This window comes from Zootoca vivipara, chromosome 1 (assembly GCF_963506605.1).
Source record: "Zootoca vivipara chromosome 1, rZooViv1.1, whole genome shotgun sequence".
NCBI classification, from domain to species: domain Eukaryota; kingdom Metazoa; phylum Chordata; class Lepidosauria; order Squamata; family Lacertidae; genus Zootoca; species Zootoca vivipara.
The window spans coordinates 116,746,979-116,767,626 of NC_083276.1; the positions used below are offsets into that span (position 1 = coordinate 116,746,979).

The 20,648-nt window shown below is 40.4% G+C and overlaps 1 protein-coding gene across 3 annotated transcripts in view; it reads left to right on the plus strand.

The window, feature by feature from the left end:
- Positions 1–1,531: 1,531 nt before the first annotated feature.
- LOC118094658 (neurabin-1) overlaps positions 1,532–20,648 on the plus strand; it is a 46,816-nt gene continuing 27,699 nt past the window's right edge. Inside the window, exons 1-4 of one of the 3 annotated variants that reach the window (XM_035135230.2) lie at positions 1,532–2,006; positions 3,089–4,996; positions 18,862–18,994; positions 19,808–19,928. In XM_035135230.2, coding sequence (XP_034991121.2) covers positions 3,344–4,996; positions 18,862–18,994; positions 19,808–19,928 — 1,907 coding nt within the window. In that variant the 5' untranslated portion in view covers positions 1,532–2,006; positions 3,089–3,343. Of the gene's footprint in view, positions 2,007–2,545; positions 3,000–3,088; positions 4,997–18,861; positions 18,995–19,807; positions 19,929–20,648 lie in introns of those variants that run through there. The other 2 variants (XM_035135241.2, XM_060281091.1) reach the window with 2 other exon arrangements.

Sequence of the window (20,648 nt, forward strand, 5' to 3'; positions counted from 1 at the left end):
TGTTCACATTTGCATTTCCCCATGAGCCTTTGGAAATTATTGTTTTGTTATGGGAATGTAGTACAGTATTTCAGTTTCAGAGTAAACTACTCTGAGTAGTGAGAAAGCTTTGGAAAGACAGGGTATCTTTCTCTAAACAAATACAAATAAATAAAAAAGGCAGCGGAAGCACAGGGATACCTGCTCCTCCATGGCCAGAAGAGATCTGAAAAACATTTTCTAGGTTTTTCCTATTTGAACAGTATATACTGCCCTTTTCTGTCCACTGAAGAACATATTTTAAGGAAATGAAATTGACAATACCAGGTGCTGCCTGCCATCTAATGTAGCCAATTTCATAACTCCATCTGCTGGAATGGGGCTAGAGAGAGTAGCTGCAATTAGGAATTAGGAAATAAGACAACAGAATGAACTCACTTTTTCTCCAAGCTGCAAGGCTCCTCTTTTCCCATTGTGTATGTACAAGTATCAGAGTTTGTGCTACAGTAATCACTTCTATTGCAAGTTAACAGAAATGACCTTCAGTATCCAGCCTAAAAGGGGAAAGGAAGACCCGAGAGAAAAAGAGGAAGAAAAAACCTCCTTTGATGGACTCAATTTTACTTTCTCAAACAGCAGAGAAGTTTGAATTCTCAATAAATTCCACCAGCTATTTGGGTCCAAAGCCATTTAGGGTTTTGAAGACCAGTGTCAGCACCTTAAAGCAAACAGGCAGCCATATATGATCTTGAATTGGAGGGGCGGGAGGCTGGAGGCTGAGAGAAAGTTTGCCTTCCTACACTCCACCAACAGTTGCCATTCATTGCCACAGAGCATTCTTCCCAGGCACCCACAATTATGGATGCAGCAGGTGACCTCTGCAACCTTAAGAGTCTGATCCTGCATGCTTACTCCAAAGTAGCCACCACTGTAGTGGCTTCAACAGTTGCCAAAGGATTGTATATCCACATTATTCGGAAGTCAGTCCCATTTTTATCAACGGAATTTACATGCATATGGGACACTGCGCATTGTGCCCTGTAATAAAATTCTATTTAAAATAAAATAATTCGGAGCCTTGGGGGAATTGCATCAGTTCTCTAAAATGCCAGGGCATTTTTCCAATTTAAAAAGTATATTTTTTCATATAAGTTAGGCCTGTATGTATATACCGTAGATATAGATAGATAGATAAATAAATATGGTCCATTGGTGGCTTTGGGATTTGAATCTAACAGCCAACCCCCTCCCCTCCATCTACGAGCTGTTGAAAATGGAAAATATGGAAATAAAACAAGTCTCAGGGGGTTTCCTTGCGTTGCAGAAAGAAAGAGAGAGAGACGCAGATGCCACCAGCAGCAGGGGGCAAACTTGGAACAATAGGCGCCGAAGCCACCCGAAGCGACTCTTTCCCCGGCTTTTCCCTCAAGTCAAGATGGTATGGCCCGAACCTTCCCTCTCCTCCCGAGTATGGTATATCCCAACGGATGCAGGCGTTTCCCTCAGAACTTCGCCGCCGCGCTCGCGCTCCTCCCCGCCTCCGGTCCCTCACCTCTGATCCCGCTCCCCCTCCCTCCCTCCCTCTAAGAGGAAGAAGCGGGGCTCGCGTTCCGGGGACTCTTTTTTTCCCCTTTGTTGTTGTGGGGGCTTGAGCGCGCGCCTGCCCGCGCGGCCTGGAGAGGAGGGGAGGGGGCTGTGAAACGAAAGAAAGAGAGAGAGAAGAAGAAGAAGGGGGGAAAGAGCGAGAAAAAAAAACCGTAAAAGAACTAAAAACTGGCCGTGCGGGCGGGCGCGCGAGACGGAGAGTAGTTGATAGTGGAAAGGCGGGCGGGCGAATAGTTTTTGTTTTGTTTTTTTGTTTTGGGGTGAGGAGGGAGGAGTTGTAAAAAATAAAAGAAAAGAACTAGTAAGAAGAAGTAAACCGGAGCCGGAGCCTCGGGGGCCGCTGTTAGGAGGGGCGGATACGGGCGGAGGGGAAAGAGCCGCCGCCGCCACCGCCGCGCGGGATATGAGCTTTTTTCCCTCAGGTAATAAGTTCGGAGGTGCTTTGAGGGGGGGCGTTGTTGTTGTTTGGGTTCCCGTGAGGAGGGAAAGGAAAGCGGGCAAACCCTCCGCGGAGACGGTGGGGAAAGGGAGCCGCCGAGTTTCGTGGCAGCGGCTCTCCATTGTGAGCCTCCGGAGATTGCTCTCTTTCCCTTCCCGTGAGGGGGACGGACGACGAGAACGACTCGACTCTTTTATCTCCGCTTCTCTCTCATAAGGAAGCCTCAAAGTTCGGGCCGGAATTGTTCGCATTCCTGCCTGGCCCTAGGCAAGAAAAGGAGCCGAGAGACACCGAGTGAGGGAAGAAGAAGGAGGACGTAGGCGGGGGCTGGCTGGCTGACTGGCGGGGATTGTGGGGTGTGTGTGTGTGTGTGTGTGTGTGTGTGTGTGAAGTTGTGGCATCCACGTATTCTTCCCCCCCCCCCCCGCCTCAGGAATTAGGAACAGCCAGAGATGGGCCTCTAAGGAACTTGGAACGGCCAAGCCACTTGGAGGCAGAGGAGGGGAAAGAGTATTTTCCTGTGTGTGGGGGGGGGGTGTGGAGAGAGAGAAATCGGACTCCTTTGGGCCGGCAGGTCTGTTCAGAAAGAAAAGTTTGCAGTTTGCAACGCGGGAGCAAATGTACCCCTTGTGGAAAGGGCTCCACAGCCTTTCCTGGAAGTCGCATCCTCCTGCCCTGGAAGCCTTTCCTCTTAATCCCTGATGAGGAAGAGCTGCCTATGGTTTATTCAGTGGCCAGGGAGAAAGAAGCAACTGCTTTCCAAAAGCTTAACGCAGTTTTTCTCCTCTATTTCCATTCACTGGCTTTGAAAACACGGTTGCAGGGTAATGCCCCACTGAGCTTCGGTTCTTATTAATTCCCGAAATTCAGAGCTTGTATTTATTTCGCCTGCGACTTAATCGTTTTTTGATTTTTATTTTGCTTCCCCTTTGATTGGCAGAACACAATAGAGAGAAGTTTCCTGCTGCTCCTCAGGGTATGAAATTCTGTTTGAGAGAAGTTGAGATACTTGGCGTAGATGGGTGAGGTCTCCTTTGGTTCATTAACCCTTTTTTTTTTTTGCAGATGGCTTTCAGGATAGTAGATCAGCCGTGGCGCTAGGATCCCGTTTTTCCAGATACATTCCTCGAGTGCTTGTTCTCTCTGTGTGTGTTCTTCTCTGGCTCTTCCCACAACTCACTTCAGTGCCTGCATGGAATAAGCCAGTCAGAGGCGTCATCCAGTCTCATTTTGTCTCCAGTTTGTAAGAGGCTTGTATCCAGTCATTGTGAAGAACAGCAAGGGGACTGCTGTTGGTTTTCATACTTCTCCCCACTGTAAATGAGTGAAGGGTCTCTCCTTTTGACAATGATGAAGACTGAAGGTAAAGGAGAGAGGACTTTAAGAAGTGCTTCTCCACACAGAAATGCATATAAAGCTGATTTTCATGCTATTAAGTGCAGTTTTGATTCTGTGAACGCTGATAATGCTTCAAATAGATCTGGCTCCCAGCAAAAGCTGACTAGCTCATCCAATGGTGGAGGTAATGACCCACATGTTCGGGGCAGAGCTGTCACCTATGGCAACAGGGTACACAAGATCAAAAATATGTTCATGCAGATGGGTGGCTCTTCCACTCCACTTTGTTCTGAGAACAGCCCACCCTCTGAGCCCAAGATCATCACCAAAACAGCTGCAAGTGACCCTGCTCCTCCTTCTCCCAGCAGCCCATCTTTCTTTTGTGTTCAAAAAAACAACCTCCTAAATATTGACTCTGACCCTTGCAGTGGTCCCCAGGATTCTTTACCTGCTGCTTCGGTTACTGACAAAATTATCTGTAGCAGTGATGAAGGACATCTAGACAAAGCTGCCCTAGCGGAGAAGTTTTCTGAGACTAGGAAACTTTTTGAAAGGAACACAAAAAAACCAAGCTCATTGGACAGATGTACTCCTAGCAAAAGTGAAAGGATTGAAGATAGAAGGAGGCATGGCTCTGCCTCTTCTGACGGTAGTAGTGTGGTTGATCACTTTAATTTCAATACTGATGTTGGTTCTCAAGTCACCATAGACAAGGCAGAGGGTCAAGGGAACAGTGAACACAAGTTGCAGCACTCCAGCTCTAGATTGTCCTCACTGAATGCTGGACCTATTTCTAGAAGACTGGAGAGTTTCCTGGCAGACAGTGACAGTGAAGAGTGTAAAGACACTTCAAAAAATGAGGGTACTCAAAGTCCAGTCGAGTCGGTGTTCTGCAGTTGGGAATCGCCAGTGGTTAAGGAAGAGCTGTACTTGAAGCAAAATCAACCTCTCGCCGCTCCTTCCTATTTGAGCAGCAGCAGTACTAGTGAAAAGGATGAACATAGTAGGATCACTGAAGAAGCATCTGGAAGAGAGCAACCAACCTCTGAGAGGAATCTGCAGTATACAAACAATGTGTCCACTAAAGTAGATAGAGCCCCAATAAAAATCTCTCAGGTAGAAGTAGTTAGAGCTGAATTGATAATGGTGCAGAATAAAACTTTAGAGAATGATGGTGAAATTGTGGGGGAAGTTAATGTCTTCCAGAAGGAGAAGCCACTCCGATTTCCAAGCTGGGAAGGTGAAGGAAGTGGACTCACCTTTGAAGAAATGGAAAAACTTAGTGGGTGCAGTGAGCCCCATCAGAAAGGAGTACAAGATGTGGCACCTCCGGAGGAAGTTCAAACGAGAGAGCATGATCATGTAGAACAAGTAGGAGATAGTGAAGATGAGGATGAAGAACAAGAACGGCCAGAAAATTGTAGTGGATTTTCTTCCAGTGCTTTTGGGATAGAGAATGCAGCTTTTGACGATGACAGAGAAACAGAGACTTGTAGTCAGGGCCCTGAAGGAGAAGAAACCTTGCCAGAGGAGGAATACAACTATGATAGTAATTATGAGGAATTTCCTGGACTTTCTGAAGAAGAAGATCCTGATCCAGATAGGAAAGTAAAGTTTTCCACAGCCCCAATCAAGGTAAAGTGTAATGGATAGTTGTATTTTCCTTCCTTTTTCCTAATGCCTAATGTGATGATGTCATTTCCAGAAGCTTACATGTATGGTATAATCATTGTTGCTTTTGATTTAATTACAGTAGCAAATAATACTGAATGTAATTGTAGAACTCCTTGGCTTGATCCACCTGGTTTGTTTAGCAGCCAGGCCCTTTTGATATTAATAGGACTTCCAAATAAGTATGCCTATAATTGGGTTGAATGAGTGATATCCACTGCTTCCTCTTCACTGGTGGAAAGCTGTCAGCAGAACGGTGGCAGGGCGGGAGGCAGTTTTTGGTGACTCCTCTCTACACCCTCTGCTGTCACTCAAAAACTGCTTCACAGGGTTTCTCAGCCCTCCAGATTTTGAGGAGCCACAGGAGACTAAAGGGAAGAGTGGGGATTACTGAGAAATGCTTTTCTCTCCCATTCCCCTGATGGATGCCTTTCATCAGCAGGGGGGAGAAGTGTTGGATATCACCCAAAGTATCTAAGGAAATATTTCCCAATAGTGGTTAATGTTTGCCGATGATCATTTATCTGGAACAGGCATCCCCAAACTGCGGCCCTCCAGATGTTTTGGCCTACAACTCCCATGATCCCTAGCTAACAGGACCCAGTGGTCGGGGAAGATGGGAATTGTAGTCCAAAACATCTGGAGGGCCGAAGTTTAGGGATGCCTGATCTGGAACTTTCAAATTGCTAGGCTTGTACATGGATTACCATTTTAGGGTAGAACGGATTAGTAATATTGTAGAGCTTTGGGGGAGGTTAGGGAGTTGTGTGTTCTGCAAAAGCATAGCAACATAAAGGTTTGCAAAAGATGGCACTGCTAACCAAGATTGTACCCAGTTACTTTTGCAAGTGTGATGTGAACCTTGTGTCTTCCTAAAATAAGTTTGAGATCATCTTTGACTTCAGTACTGAATTAGAGCTGTTCGACAGTGGAACTTGCTGCCAAGGAGTGTGGTGGAGTCTCCTTCTTTGGAGGTCTTTAAGCGGAGGCTTGACAGCCATCTGTCAGGAATGCTTTGATGGTGTTTCCTGCTTGGCAGGGGGTTGGACTGGATGGCCCTTGTGGTCTCTTCCAACTCTTATGATTCTAGATGCACTTTTGCAACAAGTGGGGTTTTTTTAGAGCTTGAAAGTTAACATTTAAACAGTATTAGTTGGATGGCTACATGATACACAGATTAGCTTTATTAATTTGCATACATCAGTTTACCTGGAGCCCTTAAAACTGGAAGAAACAGACAAAAGTGGATAGAGTGCAGTTTGGGCACCCATAATTATATATGCTTTGGAATATTAAAAAATATTTATAAAGCCTTCTGCTAATGTGCCACTAATACGTTGCCACCTTTGAACTTTAGTTAAATGTCTGAGGCTGCTGTCCTAAGCATGCTGATTGGGAAATAATTCCCACTGAAACTGATGGGACTTAGTTCTGTATAAGCATGTTTAGAATCTTGAAGTAGGAGTAAAATTTCACAACTCCAAATCAATTCTGTTCCATAACTGTTTTTATATAAAGTGGTACCTCGGGTTACAGACATCTTGGGTTACAGACACTTCAGGTTACAGACTCCGCTAAGTCAGAATTAGTACCTCGGGTTAATATCTTTACCTTAATGATGAGAACAGAAAGCTAAAGTGGTACCTCAGGTTAAGAACAGTTTCAGGTTAAGAACAGACCTCCAGAATGAATTAAGTTCTTAACCAGAGGTACCACTGTAACCAGAAATCATAAGGCTCATACACAATGTGCCTAATGCAGAGGTATGTAATGTGGTGACCTCCACATTTTGTGGACTATAAGTCCCATCAACACTGACAGTTGGTTATGCTGGCTGGTCAGATGGGTGTTTTAGTCCAAAACAGCTGGAGGACAATAATTTGCTAGCCATGACCTAATTTATGTGAATTATATGTGTTTTTTACCCTATTACCTCAGTAAAAAAGAACAATGATGGGCCAGGTTAATCCCTATTTGCATCCCTCAGTCAGTGTATCCAGCTCTGACTGTACCAGTCACTTGAAATTAGTAGATTAATAATAATAATAATAATAATAATAATAATAATAATAATAATTCAAAAGCCCCTTCTCACCTCCAAACAGGTAGTTGATATTAAAATTGTGGGTCGACATGATTATGAGGTTAAAGTGTCTTTGCAATTAACATGTGTTTGTTTTAATGTAAATGGCAGCAACATTGAAAGGGAACTGATAATTGTTGTTTGGATTTCAGAAGGCACGAGAAGGTATTTAACCTTTTTCTCACCTGCTGTGATCTTGAGAATGAGCTGTTTGAATTGGGAGAGATTTCCCTATTGGTGTGAATGGGGGATTTCCAAGTGAAAATGGCACCTTCAAAGGAGGGGTTTTCTTCAGGATCATAGCAGAGAAGGAAAGGGGTTAATTTGTCCTCCACAGCTGTTTATCAGTCTATACCACCCGACATGCTGCTATTTGCTGCTATTTACGGTCACATCTGCTTTGACCCCATACTGATAATTCAGTTGCTCGTTGCCTGCAGATACTTCCACTGCAGCCGAGTACTGTGCACAGGGAACCTTTGGATTGATGCTTTTATTCTTATCATAATAAGCTCCTAGGTAGCCTATTAATTTTGTGATTATTCAGTAAAGGCCCAACACTTTGGTTTCATGTTCAAGCAGTAAAGTTTCAGAAAGGCATTCTGAATATCATGTGACAAAAATAAAATGCAGTTTAGTTTAAAATGCTAGCATTTAATATCTCAGCCTTGGTTAACTTTTGAAAACTAATGAAGAGTATGTTGAAAAGGAACTGCTCTGGATTGCAGCCAGTTGTTGGTCTTTCCGAATCCAAAACCTCATTCATAGCCTATGGGCAAACTTGAGGTAAACTAATGTTGACAACTGATGATCATATGATATGTTCATTTAACTGACTATTAAAGAATCAGCTGATACCTTTTCCACCATTTCTCGTAACACAGGCTTCCTCAACCTCGCCCCTCCTGATGTTTTTGGTCTACAACTCCCATGATCCCTAGCTACGTAGCAGGACCAGTGGTCAGGGATGATGGGAATTGTAGTCTCAAAACATCTGGAGGGCTGAGGTTGAGGAAGCCTGCTCTAACATGTGTTACCTTGGGCCAACATGTTTTTACTTTGCTGTAGTAAGCATCAGTTTTGTCTTTTGTACAGTGCATTTTTGATTTCCAGAGCATCTGACATTGTGGTTCAGAGATTGGGAGTACAGTGGTACCTTGGTTCTTGAATTTAATCCATTCCGGGAGTCCATTCGACTCCTGAAATGGTTCAAAAACCAAGGCACAGCTTCTGATTGGCTGCAGGAGCTTCCTGCGCTCAATCGGAAGCCGTGTCGGGCGTTCAGCTTCCAAAAAAGATTCGCAAACTGGAACACTCACTTCCGGGTTTGCAGTGTTCAGGAGCCGGTTTGCTGGTTTGTTCAGGAACCAAGCCGTTCGACTACCAAGGTACCACTGTAGATTGAAAGCTCACATACTCCTTTTGCCTATCTTCTCCCCTTTATGGCATGATTCTCCCTTCTGTTGTCAATATTTACCTCTGTACCAGTGTTAACCATGGTTAATTGAAAAAGGTTCCTTCTTAGCTAATGGTGTAGTGGTTAGAGCAGGCACCCCCAAACTTCGGCTCTCCAGATGTTTTGGACTACAATTCCCATCTTCCCCAACCACTGGTCCTGTTAGCTAGGGATCATGGGAGTTGTAGGCCAAAACATCTGGAGGGCCGCAGTTTGAGGATGCCTGGGTTAGAGTGTCAGACCAGGACCTGGGAAAAATGGGGTTGGAATCCCTACTGAGGCATGAGACTCACTGGGTGAACTTGGTCCAGTCACTGTACAGTATCTCTGCTTGACTTTCCTCACAATGGAGGTGGGAGAAGTTCTCTGCTGTTCTTATTTCTGTTTTTTGCTACTTGCAGAAAGAGTAGCAGTATTCTTCAATTAGCATGGTCAACTAATTGACCCAGGTGTGCAGAATAGTGCATGCTAATGTTAGTCTCTTGCATTTGCACTTAGATGGTTAGGATTGTGCTAAGCTACATTTCTTTCTTAAGATTTTGCATGTAGGGGGTCCTATATAGAACCATTCAAAATCTATACCGGTACAATTGTAGGCAATTACTATGATGGCCGTAAATAAGCTATTCTTGGTGAAAGCTAATCACAATGTTGTGTTCTTGATATACTATACCTTATTTTAAAAGTTTGACATTATCTTCCATAAGCTACTTCCTATTATATCAACACTTTCCAATGGGGTGGGGTTTCTGACCCAAACTAGTCTTTGGGACATTCTCGCTTCTTACTTAAATTGGACCTGAGAGGCCCCTGTCTTGTACCACATTGCACAGCTTAGTGACACATACTTTTTTCTTCCTAGCACCCATAGCTCTAGTAGCTTATACAGGATACATAATTTAAGAAGTTGAAATTTAAAAATCAGCAATAAGAAGTTTTATGGTACAGATGGAAAAAGTTTAATGTTAGGACATGGCTTTGGTGAGCAGTCATTTACAGTGCAATCCTGCTTATGTCTATTCTGAAGTGAGTCCTGCTGAATTCATTGGGACTTACTACCGAGTTTGTGCACAGGATTGCAGCCTAAGTCACCAATGCTGAAGGATAAAATAAAGTAAAGGGGAATAAATAATAGAAATGTTCTCATTAACTGTGACCAATTTGATGGAACAAGACTGAAAGATCCTATTTTCAGCTTGGGGTGGGGATTGTGCTTCATTGTTATGAGAACTGGTTTTCCCTTTTCTTTGTATGTCATGCCATTTAGATCTTTGTAAGCTACTCATTGAAAGAGCAGAGTGAAAATATAAATACAGTGGTACCTCGCAAGACGAATGCCTCACACAACGAAAAACTCGCAAGACGAAAGCATTTTGCGATGTGTTTGGTGACTCGCAAGATGAAGTTTTCTATGGCCGTGCTTCGCAAGATGATTTTTTTTGCGGTGGTTTTTTTTGCTGCGACAAACCGCGTTTCGCAAGACGAAAAGCGACTTGCGGAACGAATCAATTTCGTTCCACTGTACAGTGGTACCTCGGGCTAAGAACTTAATTCGTTCTGGAGGTCCATTCTTAACCTTGAAACTGTTCTTAACCTGAAGTACCACTTTAGCTAATGGGGCCTCCCGCTGCTGCCGCGCCACCGGAGCACGATTTCTGTTCTCATCCTGAAGCAAAGTTCTTAACCCGAGGTACTATTTCTGGGTTAGCAGAGTCTGTAACCTGAAGCGTCTGTAACCCGAGGTACCACTGTATGCGAACCGTCACTATAAAGTAAATCCATTCAAACCTCATTGTCAGTGGTACAGTAATAAGACACATTTTTGTTTCTGTTTGGGGAGTAAAAAAAAGGAACAGCTGTGGCAATAAAAAAGAGATGTAAGGAAAACCTTAATTTGATGCTTTGGTTGTGTTTTATGAACCTGCTAACTATAATAGTAATGAGAATCAAGTTCTAGAATGGTTCTTTGAATATATGAGGTTGACAAAATGATTTTTTTCTGTGTCATGGAGAACACTTCTCAGTGCAAGTAAATACCTAGCAGAAAGTTTATTGATTATATTTGCCGTGGATTATGCAAGTAAAGGGAAGAATATGGTCACCTCAAAATATTTGTGCCTTTCTGGCTTTTTGAACTATACTTGGTTATAATACTAAAAACTGCACATATCATATAATAGTCTCAGCTGTTATTCTCAAAGGTGATTTTTGCATATTAGGGTATATTTTTTATTCTCAAATGGCTTTGAAGTTGGAAAGGGCCTAGGAATATAGAAAGCTGTCTTAAACCAAATTAGACTACTGGTCCATCTGGTTCAGTAATGTCCATGCTGGCTGGTAGTAGCTCTCTAGAATTTTGGATGGAGAATATTCACAGCCTTATCTGAATACACTGCCCCCTGCCAAAGTCCTCAAGTGGCAGGTATCTCTAATACTGTACATACGTGGCCATCCAACCTCTGCTAAAAACCTCTAAAGAGAGCTTACCACCTTAAATAGCAGTGCGTCCCATCGTTGAAAAACTCATACTGCCAGGAAGTTGTTCCTGATGCTCAGTCTACATCCCTTTTCTTGTAATTTGAAGTCATTGGTTTGGGTCTTACTCTCTGGAGCAGCAGAAAATAAATAAAGTCATAAGCTGCATTTGTTATTTGTGAGCTGGAAGTGAAGGCCTGGGAAGCTTTCTTAACCTGCTAGCTGCATGTTGTTAATGGCAGCCATACACATGGCATGATATTTAATCAAGCATTTTGAATACCAGTTGTTGCCAAATTTGTTTGGGGAATGTGAAGTTCTGTTCATACTCACCATTGTGTCCACACATCTTATTCGATAATCTTTTAAAATATTAACCAATATTGGCGTAATTAGAAATTGTGATGGGATAGGCAAGCTGTGCTTCCTTAGATGCTGCTGGACCACAGCTGCCAACATCTGTAACCATTAGCCACACTGGGCTGATGGGAGCTGAAGTTCAACAACATCTGGAGGGCTACAGGTTTCTCACCCCTCCTGTAGATGGTGTGAACATTTTCAGAGCACTTTGAGAAGATATATAACAGATGACTACCAGTTGCTTTGGTTATTTATTAGGGGACAATCTGCTACAAATGGCAGAATTGGAACATGCTCTGGAAAAATGCAAATTAAAATAACTTACATTGGAATGTTCATATCATCCATACTGATTCATGCTGCCACATCAAAACATGTTAACAGGAAATAGTATACTGATCATTGCTGAAGTTTAATAACCATAGGCCTAATTGTATCTTGGTGCTTGTGAATGAAACCTCGTTTTAAAAGATTGTGGATTTTTTGGGGGAAATACTTGTTTCAAAATGATCACACAAGCTCTAACCTCTGAAAGCAAACACCCTAGTAACCATTGATAGCCAAAATTCATAATTATGGTAGATTAAAAGCAAGTGGGTGAGAGCTAAGTCATACTCAGAGTACAGCAACTAAAATTAATGTACAGTACTGTACACTGATTTCAATGGACCTGTTCTGAGTATGACTAATATTGCTTATCATCCAGTGACTTTAGCTTATGCATTTCCTGGATAGGTGTGATGTAAAAGTTCTATTTCACTTGTGACACAGGAACAGAAAGAGCAAGGCTCTTGCAATTACTTTTGTCAAAGGTACCCAGTAGGCGTGGGAGTGAGCACAGTGCTGAAGTGCTAAAGGGATGGTTTTCCCTTGACAGTGTGGTTGGAGTGAGGGAGAACTCAATGGATGTTGCTTGTGTTTTCAGAATAGGAAACTTCTTTTGGGGCCCATATTTCTAGTTGGCAAGCAAATTGCGCAGAAAATGCACATGAGATTCTTACATTTCAGGGGCCTGGACTAGATGACCCTTGGGGTCCCTTCCAACTCTACAATTCTGGGATTTGCACACACCACTCTTGCTATTCATGAAAGCAGCAAAACTGGTGCCCATAGATCTATACATACAGAAAACTTTATGTTCCTTTCTGCTCCTAGTTTCTCTCCATTCTCTCCAGTTCATTAGTTCATTTGTTAATTTTTTTCCGCAATGTCCAGAAATATTAGGCGATATATAAATACAGTAATATGTTCCTTTTTAAAAAATAATAATAATTTTTTATTAAAACAAATTAACCAAAACAATTTAACAATGTTTCCAATCGCATTCCCCCCTTTATTCCCTCCCACCCCTCCCTCTCCCACCCTCCATGGACTTCCCTCAGCTCCCCTCTCTGCTTTGTTTATACATATTGTTCTCTGCATGTTGTAAATTTGTACATATCATTACCTTATCTATCATCTATTTTACTAATAAAGTTGTGGGTGTTTATTCAAAACCTGCCAAGGAGTCCAAATCTTTCTGTTGTCTTTTTAAATAATTTGTAAAAAGTTCCCATTCTTCCTTGAAGTCACGGTTGTCCTTCTCCTGTAGTTTGTATGTTAACTTTGCCAGTTCCGCATAACTCATCAGTCTTTCTTGCCATTGTTCTTTCATTGGGATTTCGTCAGTCTTCCATCTTTGTGCTAACAAGACTCTTGCCGCTGTTGTAGCGCACATAAATAAGTTCTTTGTTTTCCTTGACAGGTCTTGTCCTAAAATCCCTAACAAAATGCTGATACAGTAATATGCTCTTGTGCTACTTTCCCTTTCTGCTTCCTGGTTAATGTACAGAGCTAGAACTTGTCCATCTACCATGCATTGACATATCTAGGTTCCAGATATAGAACTTGGTTGAATTCCTGCTTTGCATGGTATGCAGCAATTGTGAATCGTTAATACTTTCCGTTACTACTTCTGTGCAACGTCTAAGTCTGTTCTTGGAAATTTTGTGTAACAGCCCAGAATTCTGAATTAGTTAGATAGCATTTCAGTGATACCTAGGGAATAAAAACTCTTATATGAAGAAATTTGATTATGAGAAGATTTTCCGTCCATGTCTAGTAACTTGATTATTTTAAAATAAGCTGGTACAGGCCATACTGTTTGTTTGTTTATTCATTTCATTTATATACCACCTTAATCTTCCAAGGATCTCAAGATATAGCAGTTGCTATTTCTGCTTTGTGGCTTGATTTCTGAACCAGATTTAATCTGAATAAAAGCATTCTCTGAAAGGACATCTTCATTCCCTTAATAAATACATAAGAAATATTTGTCTACTTTTTCCGAGGTATTTTGGATTACTGCCATGATTACTAAATATAGTGTTATCAGAAACTTCATGTTTCCTGTTCCTGGAAACAATTTGATTCTGCACAGAACAAACACATTACTAAGATTATATTATTAACAAATTATATTATATAATATTAGAATATGTTCAATGAAATAGATGGAACTGAATGAAAAAACACCCTTCTTTGAAAAAGTATAGTAGCTTTCAATGCAGATTTCTACCATCTGCAAACAGAAAAAAACTAGCATACTTCAAATCTAGTTTTGGCTTGTATGTTTTTCAGACTATCCTGTCCAAAGTAGAGCTCAAAAAATGCGCTGAAAAAGTAGATGTGAAGAGTTGTCAGTAGTCAGGAACTCCCTGACCTCTGTCAGCACCTTTTTGTTTTTTGTTTATCACTACTGTTGTCTTTTGCCCAAAATCCAAGAGGAAGACACACAAACAGAAAGAATGCAAAAAGTAGAAGCCTATTCTCAAAAGTGCAAACATCAGTTTTGGGCCATTCCATTGTCACGGGTGGGACACTTGGACCATGTTTTTTGGTATTCACACATGTGTAAGAATGTAAATATACATAAAAATTAACAACCAAAATTTGAACTATGTTCTTAATAAGATACTGAACATTTTACTAATTTTTTATTATTTTTATGGATATTTTTGACAATTTTATTAAATGTTAAAGTATTGTCACGGGTGGGACAAAAAAAGGACACGGAGCTTGAGATAAGTTTGATTTATGGAAAAACTCTGTGAGTTGGGAGGTGAATCAATTATAAACTCAGCATATCTGTTTAAATCAATGTTTATTGGTTACAACTATGCAATCAGAAATTTAGGTTAAGAAATTTAATGATACAAAATTAAGGAAAAAATGCTGTCACGGGTGGGACAATGAAATGTCACGGGTGGGACGCGTCTGGCATACACTTGATTTAACATACAATTAAGGTTGTTAAAAATGGAATAATTACAAAAAAACCTTTTGCTATTACTATACTTACTATCTACTATAGCCTACAAAGTATAATGTTGTATTTACTAAAATTAAAATCTATTTAAAAAATATTTTCTTCTAGTCCATCTCTGGGCCAATTAACCACTTTCAAACACATCTACATTTTCAGTAAATTCATAAAAAATGTTCCTTCTGACTCGTTTAACATTAGGTTGGGGTAAGATACTAAGAATATGTTCAAACTGCACATATGATATGTCTTTTTCATCAACTTGAAACAGCTTTCCAGAATTGTTAACTGCTCGCATACACATCACCTTGACTTCTCCATCATCTTCAACATTACTTTGGCATATTGCAGCATATCTATATTTAGTAGGCCTGGTTCTTTGTCTTTTTGTAGTTGCTTCAAATTCAACTAAAACATATGTCCCAATAGTCACTCCATCAACGAACGGCTTCACTCCAACCACCGGCACATCTGTTTCATTTGTACAACTTGCTACACCATCTTGTTTTTCTGTGTCACTATCAGAATCTCTGTAAACATCAGAAACTTTTAACTTGAACAGTTCTGTGAAGACTACGTGGGTGGACTTTTGAAAAGAAGGTCCATAAACTAAACTTCTTTTGTCTTTAGCTTTAAAAAAATGGTTGGACTGCACGTTTGGAATCTTCCTCACCAAAGTCCAGCGCTCATCTAGCATCGCCATATTTGCACTGATATCAGTAGGTGTTAAAAGGACAAACTTCACTCTCGGTACTGCTTTTTCAGCACATTTAACAAAATCTGATGCTGAATTGATTACTACTCTCCTTTGTTTCACTGCATTCCAAACTGCTTGCTTAGTTAATCCACCAATCCCATCCACGGCACCCTTGCCGTGGGATGTAGCAAAAAAAACCCATTCCCCATCAACACCAAAGTCTTCAGGCATAAAACACAGATTGGACAGTGTGTACTTATTTTTGAACTGACCAGCACACCCATCAGAAAAGATTTTGACCTTTGTCAGTCTGTTAAATTCTTTCTTAAGTTCTTCAATTATGGCTTTTAGGCATGCATATACTGAGTATTTGTCGTGGGTTAAGTGATCCAAAACCACGGCAAAAGAACGTACTTTGCCTTGAGTCCAAGCGCAACCAGTAAATACTGTGATTTGGTTGTGGGTCCAGTGTGCACTTTGGATTTCATCTTGCGATGTTGCCAAATAGTTTTCAGCAAAATCCACTTGAAGAATCACCTCATCATCAGCTACTGTGTCCTTCATATTTTTGAAAGCTTTAGCTTGTAATCGCTTTACAAAGAAGTGCTTCTTAAATTTACTAAATTGATTTTGTAGCTCATTGACAGCTTCTTCTATGGTTCCTTTTGCTTCAAAAACCTTAGGCCGGCTAGAACAGTCATCTTTCCATTGCTTCCAGAAAATCTCAGACGACATGTTTAAGTCTTCATCAATTAGGGTGTGCAAATTAAGTACACACTTTTTGCATTCACCATTCATGCACTTTTCATTTTCCAAATCACAACAAGTAAGGCTCAAAAGATCAGAATGTGTGGAAGGAAAAAAAATGTCTTTCCTACTTATGGCTTCAATTAGGAAATTGAAATTAGCGTGGTATTTGCAAACGCAAACATTGTGTGGCATTTGAGAAGCTAAGTCAATATTTTTAGGCCTCAGTTCATAAAATTTTGATTTGCTGATTTCAACTGTTGGGTTATCAATCTTAAATAAGGCATAGGCCTCTTGGACTGTCATATTCATATGCCGCTTTTGGATTTTGATTCTTTTTCCACTTGTTGGATCTTTAATAGATTTGACATCCTTAATTCCTGGTGCCTGCCTGCTAATATCATCTGAATTATAAAACCCATGGACCTTTGCGATATTATCTTGTGAAATAATAGAACTTTTGGTGTTCTGTTTAGGGCTTTTATCAAATAGTGTTTTTGACGCTTGAGGTGAACTCTCATACACAAGCTTTCGTAACACGGCTATTCTTTTCCGTGGACTTAATGGCAACACTCTTTTAACTTTGGTAACAGCCTTTCCAAGAGATTGTGGGCATTTAAATGACCCAATCTCTGGAATAGTAGTGTCGCCAATTGGCCTAGATTCTTTTTCTTTTATCTTTTGTCTGTACTTTCTTTTGCACTCAGTTTCTTTCCGTCTGTATTCCATAAGTGATTTTGCAGACAAATTCTTTACCAACTTCATCTTTTCTCGCCTCTTCTTATCTCTGACCCTCTCCTTTTCTTTGAAGCTTTCACATTTGTTTTTATCTTGTTTTAGTTTTTCACGCAGCTTTCTCATACGTTCTGCAGATGTAGTCTTTCCCATTTTGTGTATTGATTCAAAGGTTATATTATCTTTATTACTGTATGTATTCGCATTAGGGTAAAGTAACGGTAACTGCCTTTATGTTCCAGAAGGAACAGCTACTATTGGTTCATTCAAGCAGCTGCATTTGGCTCCTTAGTCTTATTGGTTTCCACCAAAAGGCAGCTTTGTGATTGCTTGAGATTGTTCCCTCCAAAATGTATCTCTTTCTAGCTAGTTCCCCTCTCCTCAGTCCCTCAGTCTTGTTTGCCAGAATAAAGAATTATTACATGAGGAATCTGTCTCCTGTCTGCAGAGAGCTGAAATCACTTGCTGAAATCACTAACTCAAGCTACAACAGTTAGCAACCTAATAAAACAAGCTGAAAACTGTCACGGGTGGGACAGAAAAAAATTATTAAAATTTCATGGTGTTTACATTAATTAACTGCATTTTTATTATTGATAGGTGTGTTATACTCTAATACATACTCCCACAATAAAACAAACATAACCTATAAATTAGTTTTATCACAAAATAAACTTTTGTACCTTTTGCTGTCACGGGTGGGACACTGAAACAGCATCCCATTCAATAATAAAAATAAAATAGAAATAACTTACCTATTTAAAATTTTTCAAGTCCAATGTGTAGACAAAGTTATTCACTTTAATAATATACCAACAATGACAACCACAATTTTTGTTTATCTTTAAAAAATAATGCCAACCTAAATGAACAGAATTAAGCTACACAATCAGAAAAGTGATACTGAAACTTCAAGCTCAAATTTCTCATGAAAAAAATAATTTCAAATTCTTTTTTCCTTTGGAATATTGAACTTTAATATGTTTAGTTAATGAAACTATAAGTAAAATAAGTATATTTTAAAAATAATTTTTTTCTTATCAGGCTCATTTTTCACGGAATGGCCCTTTTATTACAAGCCATTGATAAGCATTGTATTGTATTTTGTTCATACCCCATTATTTGACTTCTATATTTTTAATTATCTGTACATTGTTCCTGAACAAGGAACTGCACCCTAAAACACATTGAATTGTAATACAGTCATACCTCGGTTTAAGTACGCTTCGGTTTGAGTACTTTCAGTTTAAGTACTCCGCGGACCCGTCTGGAATGGATTAATCCACTTTCCATTACTTTCAATGGGAAAGTTTGCTTCAGGTTAAGTACACTTCAGGTTAACTATGGACTTTCAGAACCAATTGCACTCATACTTCGGGTTAAGTACACTTCAGGTTGAGTACTCCGCGGACCTATCTGGAATGGATTAATCCACTTTCCATTACTTTCAATGGGAAAGTTTGCTTCAGGTTAAGTACGCTTCAGGTTAAGTACAGACTTCTGGAACCAATTGTGTACTTAAACCGAGGTACCACTGTAAATCTTATTCATTGACACTTTTGAGAACAGGTTTTTCCTTTTTGAATTTTTTCTACCTCTTTCTTTTGTCTTAGCTCAGTGGGCTGCCTATACCCAATCTTCATACCTTTTGTTTATTTATGTTGTTTTTAAAATAATTTTGATTGTTCATTCATTTGAAAACTGGGCCATGAAATCAGACCAAATTATTTAAGTCAGGAGATATGACTCAATATTCTTATGTTGACTAAATATTTTATTCCTTTGATGTGGAATTTTGGTTCATTTTGCATGGAGTTCATATACTGTACTTCATTGATTAGAGAAATTGCAAAAGGGATATGAAAATGAAGGGTTCTGTATTAGTATTTACATGCAAGTAGTATCTGGTTTTTAGATCTAGTCAACTCTCATGAGTGCAAAAGTGTTTTAAAACCACCTCTTATTTTCTTAGGTATTCAATACTTACTCAAATGAAGATTATGATAGACGTAATGAAGAGGTTGACCCTGTGTCAGCATCAGCTGAGTATGAACTTGAGAAAAGGGTGGAGAAAATGGAGGTTTTTCCTGTAGAAATTGAAAAAGGTATGCATTTTAAACATTTATCCTACAAAAATAACTTTTACTTTCAGGCCAAAGTGGTCAAAATGGCCTGGAATTAAGCCTATGTGAAATCAATGGGTGTTGTGAGTAGACATAGAAGACTAATGAAAGACCATGTTAGCTGAGTTTAGGATTGCTTCTTAAATGTTTGGCAAAAACAGAATTCGTTGGATTGTCACAGTATATCGTTCTTTTTTAAAGAATGCATAAATGCACTTCTTACTTCAGTCATCATATAATGATTTCCTGTTTATGATTTAAATACTATATTACCCCAATGAGGTATTTTGCACGTATGACCAATAATTTGCGGCAGCTAGACTGGTGACTTGGAGCAAACGCCGAGACCACATAACACCGGTCTTGAAAGATCTACATTGGTTCCCAGTAGGTTTCCTAGCACAGTTCAAAGTGTTGGTGCTGACCTTTAAAGCCCTAAATGGCCTCGGTCCAGTATACCTGAATGAGCGTCTCCACCCCCATCGTTCTGCCCGGACACTGAGGTCCAGTACCGAGGGCCTTCTGGTGGTTCCCTCGTTGCGAGAAGCCAAGTTGCAGGGAACCAGGCAGAGGGCCTTCTCGGTGGTGGCGCCCGCCCTGTGGAACGCCCTCCCATCAGATGTCAAAGAGAAAAACAGCTAATTATTTTATTTCATTTTTCTGTTGTAAGCTGCCCAGAGTGGCTGGGGAAATTATTATTATTAATAAATTATTATATTATAATAATAATAATTATTAGCTATGAATCTAATTTTTAAAATACATGATCTTTCTCTTTTCTTTTGTAACCCATAGGTGACAGTGGTTTAGGTATCAGTATTATTGGAATGGGTGTTGGTGCAGATCAGGGACTGGAAAAGCTGGGAATCTTTGTAAAAACGATTACTGAAGGTGGAGCTGCTCAGAAAGACGGTCGGTAAGTTTCTGCTAGGAATGCTTATTCTGTTTTGAAGATATTAGTAAAACCAAGACAGTAAAAGTATATGAACTAAATTTTATTACTTTTCAGTATACTCATACCTTGGGTTGTGAACGTGATCCATGCGGGAGGCACTTTCGCAACCCGCAGCATTCGCAGCCTGAAGTGCCACGTCTGCGCACGTGCGTGATGTCATTTTGTGTTTGTGCGCATGCGCGAGCGCCGAAACCTGGAAGTAACCCGTTCCAGTGCTTCCAGGTTCGGCACGATCCGCAACCCAAAAATGTGCAACCCGCAGCGTTCATAACCCGAGGTATGGCTGTATCTGAATGTTTCACTGGCTCAGTTCAGGTGAAATGGGAAACCATGTTTTCCTGCTATAAGGATAGTGTGTATTAGAGAGACAGTTGCACAACATGGTAGGCCATGTAAATTCTATTTTTTCACTCATGCAGTGTTAGTGTGCAAAGGTGGATGTCTTCTTTAAATATCCTATGAGATTACAGCCTCTATATTGTGCTGAATGTCATTCAAGAAGATTCTCCAACCCCTAGAAGCTTGCTTATTACCACTGTAACAGAAGGAAAATGCCGATAGGATCTTGCACAAACTATTTGTTATAAAAAATGTATCACTTGGAACCGAGCAAGTGCATATTGCCTCCTTACGAAGTACTTAACTAGTTTAAATATATATTCCCCTAGTCCCTACCTGCAT